Source organism: Glycine max, chromosome 8, assembly GCF_000004515.6.
Source record: "Glycine max cultivar Williams 82 chromosome 8, Glycine_max_v4.0, whole genome shotgun sequence".
Classification (NCBI taxonomy): Eukaryota; Viridiplantae; Streptophyta; class Magnoliopsida; order Fabales; family Fabaceae; genus Glycine; species Glycine max.
The window spans coordinates 19,867,419-19,875,479 of record NC_038244.2 but is presented as its reverse complement, the minus strand read 5'-3'; the positions used below and the strand labels follow the sequence as shown (position 1 = coordinate 19,875,479).

At 33.4% G+C, this 8,061-nt stretch overlaps 1 protein-coding gene across 2 annotated transcripts; it reads right to left on the bottom strand.

Annotated features, from left to right (window-relative positions):
- Positions 1–2,340: 2,340 nt before the first annotated feature.
- On the bottom strand, positions 2,341–7,150 carry LOC100797706 (cold-responsive protein kinase 1). 2 transcript variants are annotated; one of them, XM_003531767.3, is made up of 7 exons: positions 7,009–7,150; positions 5,949–6,103; positions 5,704–5,819; positions 5,374–5,584; positions 4,987–5,224; positions 4,070–4,220; positions 2,341–2,969 (listed from the first exon to the last, which is right to left on the bottom strand). In XM_003531767.3, the coding sequence occupies exons 2-7, from the start codon at positions 6,019–6,021 to the stop codon at positions 2,586–2,588; spliced, it is 1,173 nt and encodes a 390-aa protein (XP_003531815.1). In that variant the 5' UTR covers positions 6,022–6,103; positions 7,009–7,150; the 3' UTR covers positions 2,341–2,585. The 2 variants fall into 2 exon arrangements, with proteins under 2 accessions (XP_003531815.1, XP_006585734.1); XM_006585671.3 differs by lacking the exons at positions 5,949–6,103; positions 7,009–7,150 and having other exon boundaries at positions 5,374–5,617.
- Between the last annotated feature and the right edge of the window lie 911 nt (positions 7,151–8,061).

Below are 8,061 nucleotides of genomic sequence, written 5' to 3'. Positions count from 1 at the left end.
CACAAAATAAATCTGACCATTTCTTTAAAGTCATTTGGCTTAAGGTATTCGCTTATTCAAACATGCAACAACACCATCGTATCCACTGAAGTCAAAAGTAATACAAACTAACCAAATTTCAAACCAATATCAACATGTTCAATCAATTCAAACATTATACAATACAAACCAAACTTTTGAGCATAAAGAAATTTCAAAGCAATATCAACTTCTTCAAAGAATTATAACATAATTTGAAATTTATTTCATTATTCATTCATATTCTACTTCACCCTAAACCCTCAACACTAACCCTAAACCCTAATAAAAATCATTTTTCAAAAATGAAAGACCTATTTTACATTTTTTTAATTAAAAAAGGGTCATACGGATCAACTTCATTCGTAAGCCTCATACGTATCAACTTCATCCGTATGCGTTTTACGGATCATCTAGATCCTCAAATCCATTACGGATCATCTACATCCATATGCACATACCTATTTCTTACTTCATTTGTATGCATAAACCTATTTTCTACCTCTAATGTGTATCAGCTACATTCGTATGCAGGACAAAAGCATAAACGGAAACGACAACCACGGGGAGAAGAAGCTTACCTCGACGGTCGACGGTGGAGCAGCCCAATGCACATCGTCAATGCTGACACAAGACGGAGGAGAAGAAGCTCCAAAGGCCAACAAACACGGAGATGCATAGGCAAGGAAGAAGAATATCAACGCAAATTGAGGGGCTGAGCTTCAATATGGAATGTGTGAGAAATGGAGGCTAGGTGCATGAAAATGTTTTAAAATTAGGCCAGGGGTATTTTTTACCTTACATATTAAATGTTGGGTGCACCTAGCAATAATGTTGGGTGCACCTAGCATCACCCAATAGCCTTTCATCTACTCTTGTTTCTATGCTGTTAAACGGGAGCCCCACTAAACACTAATGAATTCTTTTGTGGCTGTGGGCTTTGAATGTTTGAGCAACATGTTTAAGAAGATGGTTTTTAAACAAGAAATTTGTAGGCATACATATGATGGGCCATAAACAACTAATATCTCATCTACAATTTGTAGATGACACTCTATTCATTCTTGGAGAGAAGTCCTGGTCAAATATTTCGGCTATCAAGGCAACCTTTCAATTGTTTGAGGTGTTCTCAGGTCTTAAGGTGTATTTTCAAAAGAGACTATTGGTAGGAATCAATATTCAAGAGGATTGGTTAATGGAGGCAGCATTTGTTGTGAACTGTAAGGTTGGTAAGCTTCCCATGATCTACCTGGGCTTGTCAATTGGAGCGGATCGTAGGAAACTCTCTAGGGATCCTGATAGTAAAAGCCTTTACACATAATCCTTCAAGTGGGCAGGACGTGTTGTGCTTCTCTTGGGCCTTCCTTCATGGTTTGCAGGTACTGGGCTTTTACTATCATCACCCCCTCCTGGGAATATCACCTTGTCCTCAAGATGATACAAAGCACCAATGTTGTCCCATTTCTCCCATGTTGAATCTTTAGGAGCAAATCCTATCCATTGGACCAAGACGAGCTGGGTCGGGGGGTTAGTAGAGGAGTCCAGGCGCAAAGAAAGGATGGAAAGTGGTTCCATAAAAGGGTGGTTCTCATGAGCATCACGAGGAAGAGGGGAGCGTCGTTGCTTAAGAGGACTGTGGTGAGGTCGCAACAAGGAGTAGTGAAAAACTGGGTGAATTTTTGAGCTTGCTGGCAACTGAAGACGGTATGCGACATTACCTATGTGTTCAAGAATGAAGAATTGTCTAAAGTAGCGTTTAGCAAGTTTATGCTGAGAATTGGCATTAACTGAGAGTTGTCGGTAAGGTTGAAGTCTGACATAGACCTATTGTCCTACCTCAAAGGTTTCTTCTGTGTTTCTTGTCAGCATAGTACTTCATGGCATCCTGGGCCTTAGTCAACCGACATTTAAGTGAACTGTGAATAGCACCGCGGATGGCCAACAGGGAATTCACAACTTCATTATTAGAGGATCCGCGCATGTAAGATGGAATAGAAGGTGGAGGTTTACCCAATATTGCTTTAACCTTGGAAGGCTCAGGATCCGGGCACATTCAAATATATTATATTATTTTTTATTTTTTATAACTCTTATTATTTTTTATTAATAAATAAGTTCTATATTATGGATATTTGAATTGATTTTTATTTTTCATAAATATAAAAAATTAATAAAATTGTTAAAATAATTTTTAATACGATAATAAAATTCTCCCCTTCAAATTTATCCGTTACTACCTAGTATATATATAAAATTTAGATGCCTCTAACCTTGTTTTCATATAAAAGTCCATGTAAGAGTAGTAACATATACTCGCATGAATGGCTTGTAAATGAGAGTGATATTCAGATTCAGCATTTGATTATAACCACGGTTCATATTTACAAGACAGTGTAAATTCGGCAAAACTTCCTAGTCACGGGACATCGTACGAAAGTTTTAAAAAAAATATTAACACGCAAATGACAAATCTATGGAACCGTAGCAAATTTACATTGGGCAAGGGAGACCTCATAAAAATGAAATAAAATAATTTCAAATCAAAGAAAACCATTGACAACTAATGATTACAAACTTTGATCATATTTCGCAGTGAAGGTTGTAGTTGTGCTTGCAGCATATGACATGGTATTGCTCTGGCTGTCTGAGGCAGAGGATGCATTATAGAAAGATGACGAAGCCTTGGTATCAATATCACTGCCTTTTTCTTTGATTTTAAGGTCGTTAAAATCTGGAATCAAGCCTGGCTTTGTTATCTTACTTTCATCAATATCCATTTCTCTTGTGAGCATCTTGACCACAGATGACATGGTCGGCCGGAGCTTCGACGTGTCCTGAGTGCAAAGAAGTCCAATTTTCAGAAACTTACATGCCTCCTCGGCATCGAAATGGCCATCTAGTGATATGTCTACAAGCCCTACCAATTCTCTTTTCTGATAAAGTTCCCATGTCTGAAAGGACAGAAGAAGATTAAACAAGAGCTGGTCCAAAACTCTCATAATGAGTACTGTTGTGCAATGAAATGCTCAAGTGTTTTCTAAGTTCCATGGTTCATAATGAAAGTAAAATGAGTTATTTTTCCTTTCAACAGGAGTGCCTAACAAAATAATATAGAAAATCGAAAATTGAATGCTACAACTGCTAATAAAAGAAATATAAACTAACTTCCACTAAACATGAATCTAGAGAGAAATTATTCAAGTATTAAAAGTGTAAAACAAGCAGATAATTGAGAGAAAAACTTCAGTAGAAATGGTGTAATAAAAAAGAGTAAGAATAGATCAGTAGGTTTTATCTGCATGTTTCTTTTTCCATTATTGCAGTATCAAAGGACATTTGCCCTGAAGTACAAAGTCACATGCTTCTCCGTTTGCATGCATCAGAATGCGTGCAAATAGAGAACCAAACTCAAACTACAACTTAATCAAGTAAGGAAACTTCATGTTGAGGTTTCTGATCAGATATAACTCAGTGGATACAATAACTTCATGAATCAAATTTTAAAGAGCACAATAAACAGACAATTGAATGGAAAACTAAAGTAGAAAGAAGCAAACAATAATAGACCGGTAAAATTTTATAACAAAAGAAAAAAAGAAGCATAATTTTGAGATTTCCAATGATATAATTCATAATTCAGAAGTGGCTTCAAATTTATTGATCAACGCTTGCAATCATTCTGTTGTTTAAACTTTAAAGCACAATTTTCTGTTCATAGAATCAATCGTATATATGTGGGAAACCAAATATAATATTTTAATTTGACTGGTGAGAAGTAACTAAAATTTAAAATGCACCAAAACTAGGTTTGTTAAAGGAAGGCACAATATAATTATATACTGTTGTATGGTTAAATATTTTTACAGCAGAAGGCAAGCAGAAAGAAAAGGAAATGCAAGGTTATGTGGTCACAATCTTTGCAGTGAAAGTAACTTAATAGAAGGTTAAAGTTTTTTGCTCATTAGCAGGGAGATGAGCAAAAGAAACTAATTTATTTTCCCCCAACAGAGAAAGGTACGGCAATACAACTAGGAGCATAGCAAAGACATACCATTTCCAAAAGATATTGCTCTCCTATTGGTAATCGTGAATTTGTGTGGCATCTTCCACTAACTATCTCCACGAGAAGGACACCAAAGCTGTAAATATCTGCTTTACGTGTCAGCTGCCCCCTTATTGCATACTCTGGTGCCAAATAACCTCTGAAATAAAACATGCAACATTAAATTCCAGATATGAATGATAGGTAAAAAATGGAAGTTAATAACATAAACAGCAAAAGAGAAGCTTTCCATCTTCTCGTGTAAGAAGTGAAAGTGATGAATGAATAGACTGAAAATAATATAATATACAATAACATCCTGAAGAAAATCTTCATGTTTCCGTTAACAAACAAGGCAGTTTAGCATCATTATTATTCTTTTAGTACTGCTTCCCACCAGACACAAGGTGGAGGCAAACCAGTTCAAACAAAATTTGCAAGGCCCAGCATAATTCACACAAGTCAGAGAGGCAACTGGAATACAATGAGCTGTCCTCTTATCATTATCTAGGTTGTTAGTTGTAGAGAGAACGTAAGGGTCTGCAGAATGTTAAAAAGGGGACATAGTATTTGCTTAGGTTAGTTCTGAGAAGAAGACTCATCTTCTGCAAGGAAGAGAATTGCTTCAGCAATTTTGTTAACCAATTTTTGTATATTTCAATAATAGAATCCCTGATCTCTATCACGCACTGTCGATGACATCGATTGTGGTTGATGATGAATTTTTCATATTATGGTATATAATTCTGACCACTTAACATATTACAGTAGCATTGAGTTCCATGCAAAACATAGAGATTAGTAGTTTAGAACTGGGATATTGTAGTGATCACTGTTACTTTTGGGAAGGCTACCCCACTTGTTTAAAAGGAAAAGTAAAATAAAAGCTTCCAATTTATTTACAGACTGTAAATTAAAATACTTACATTGTTCCTGCCACACGTGTGCTGACATGAGTCATGTATGATGGAATAAGCTTTGCAAGACCAAAATCAGAAATCTTGGGTGTAAGGTTTTGGTCAAGGAGAATATTGCTTGCTTTTATATCTCTGTGAACAATATGTGGTATTACTTCTTCATGAAGATAAGCAAGTCCACGTGCAATCCCAATGCAAATCCTAGATCGTGTTTTCCAATCAAAAACGATATTACTGTGACCTGAACCTGCAAGTGAAGAGAAAATAACTTATTCAAAAAGAATAACGGTAAGGAAATTAAATTAATATAACAACTCCATATTTTCTAAATGATACAATAGATGTCTTCTCAAATTTTCCCAGAAAAATTAACTCACAAAATTATAATGCATTTACCTAGAAGGGTTTGTGCAAGGCTATTGTTCTCAACATAATTGTAGACCAAGATTCGCTGATTCCCTTCCACACAACAACCATATAGCTTAACCAAATTTTCATGCTCTATTTCTGAGATTACATTAATCTCTGTCATAAATTCCTTTACCCCTTGACTTGATTCTGCTGAAAGTACTTTTATGGCAGCTACTTTCCCATCTTTTAGCAGTCCCTGATCATCCACCATAATATTGTTAAGGTTTCACTGATAAGGAAAGGAAGAAAAAGATAATGATCAAGCCAATTGATACAATGATGCCAGAAAGAAATACTTAAAAGTTATTTAGTTACCTTATAAACTGAACCAAATCCACCCTGCCCAATTTTATTGGCCGGACTGAAATTGTCAGAGGCAACTTTTAGTTCTTTGTAGGTATAGATTCTTACATTTTGAATGCCTGAGAGTACTGTTCACAAACATATTCAGTCAAAATCAAGCAATGTAAGCAGATTTTTCTTGTATTTTATCATTATATCATAGGTATCTTAATTCAACAACCATATTCTTAAAAATTAATCAAACATTGTTATGTTACCTTCATCAATATCTGGATCATGTGTTGCCACAAAGCGCACTTTCTTACCAAATGAGAATGGGAAACAAGTCATAACTGGAGGATGAAGTATTCGAACACGGCCTCTAATGTCAAATGGAATAAGTGTCTTTGAATTAAACCAGTTCCAAGGTCACCTGGATGAACCATATAAAAGTGTCAATGTCTTGAAGAATAATAAATTAACTGGAAGGCTGATATGAAGAACACCATAACCATAATGCAAAAACTTTGGATCCTACAATGCAAGAGCAGAAAAACTACATTCATAGTATTTTAATTTCTACATCAGATGAGACACAGAAAAGTAATGACTGATATCATAGCTCCAACATTTTTGTCAATATTCCAATGATATCAACAATGGTTTCTGTTAAACTAAACTACAATGCACAGATATCAGCATCATATTGCAGGTTCAGTAGTACAAATTTCACTGGTTAAACAAATATTTTTGTATAAGGAAAACACGTTTGAAGAATTTATGAAATATGAGTATGTGAATATGTGATAGTTCCCAAAGCCATATAACTAAAACAAACTAATGATGCATATTTAGTTCATCTCATCTAGAAGAAAAAAAAAATCACACTTTTTTGCAAGTTTTCAAGAGGGTTTTCAAAAGAAAATTATTAATTCTCCAAAATAAACCGAAAACTATTTATCTGTATTGCAACACCTGAATTAAGAATCTCCACAAGAATTGTTACTTGAAGAATAATATATATTCTCAAATAAAACCCATTTCTTTCAACTTCTGTTTCTCTAAACTACAAGGTTTGTTGTGTGCTTAAGTGTTAACATCTTATTGGTTCGGTTTGTACTATTTTGCACAGCTCAAATAAAATTGAAAAGAAAAATGTGAACTGAGTTTCCTCATGAACCAAACTACAAGAGACCCAAATCAATCAGGAGCCTAATCACAAATTTTAGAGAACAAGTAAAAAAGAATACAAATCAATTAAGCAAAACATAATAGGAACACCCATAAAGTGAAAGATGACCAAAAAAACAAAAGGAGCAATATATGGCAGAAACGGACCTTAGAAAAATGGTGGAAACAAGAGAAAAATGAAACTAGGAGATAACCCTTTTACTAAAAGATGAGAAAAGAAAGGGCGAGAGAGATAAGTTGGGTTTGGTCAACAGGGGACGGTGTCTGCAATGATTTCTATTCTGTGTGCTGCTTATTAATTAATCCGTCCCACGTGGCGCATTGAATTGACTTAGACTGAATATAAATTTGCAACTTGTTTTTCTGAATACTAGTGTTTATTAAAAGTCCAATCATAATAATAACTAGTGTCTCTTGAATATTACTACCTTCATCCCAATGAGAGTGTCATTAGAAAAAAAATTCAAAATAAGTGTTATATCCAACTTTTCAATATAATATTAATTATATTTTTTCATCAATTTATTTAATAAAATTAGTTTTATAAAACTATTACTTTTTATTTATTTATTAAATTTTTTTAATGTTTGTAAAATAATTTAAGAAGACAATTATTTAAAATAATCATAAGGATCAGTCTAGTGGTATGAAATTTGGATTAATATATATGAGATCCTATATTCAAATTTCAATGAGATCATTGTAAAAACAAAACTTAAAATGATACTTATTAAAAAAAATCAGAGTACTAGGGGTATTAGTAAAAACAAAAAATAGAAACAGTCTCTCTCCTAACTTGACTTTCGAATACTAGTATTTATTAAAATTAAAAATTATAAAATTAGAAAAGAGAGTTATTAAATAAGATATGAGACTCAAAAAAATTTATAATTTTTAATAAATTTTAATCAATAAAAGAATGTGCTAAAAAATATATTTAAAAAAAATGTGTTTATGACATTTCTCAATGTTAGAAATTAAAAGAAAAAAATTCATTTAAAATGTATTAATTATTTTTTTCTTTTAATTTTTAATACATCACTTACGTGATTCTTAATAAAACTTTTCATTTAAGTTGTAATTTCATAACAATATTAATGGCGATTACTTAATCAGTAATTGATGCATAATAAGCTGTGGGATTAAAGTTGTAATTTATTTTATTAATATATGCGCGCGCGCATGTATTCTTTAAAATAT

Bases quoted from the DNA above. Each gene is read 5' to 3' on its own strand.
- LOC100797706 (XM_003531767.3), bottom strand. From the start codon at position 6,021: ATGACTTGTTTCCCATTCTCATTTGGTAAGAAAGTGCGCTTTGTGGCA. The intron at 5,225-5,373 runs GTAAATGCATTA...CTTCACTTGCAG, and splicing joins CCTTGCACAAACCCTTCTAG to GTTCAGGTCACAGTAATATC. The intron at 4,221-4,986 runs GTAAGTATTTTA...GTTTTATTTCAG, and splicing joins ACACGTGTGGCAGGAACAAT to AGGTTATTTGGCACCAGAGT.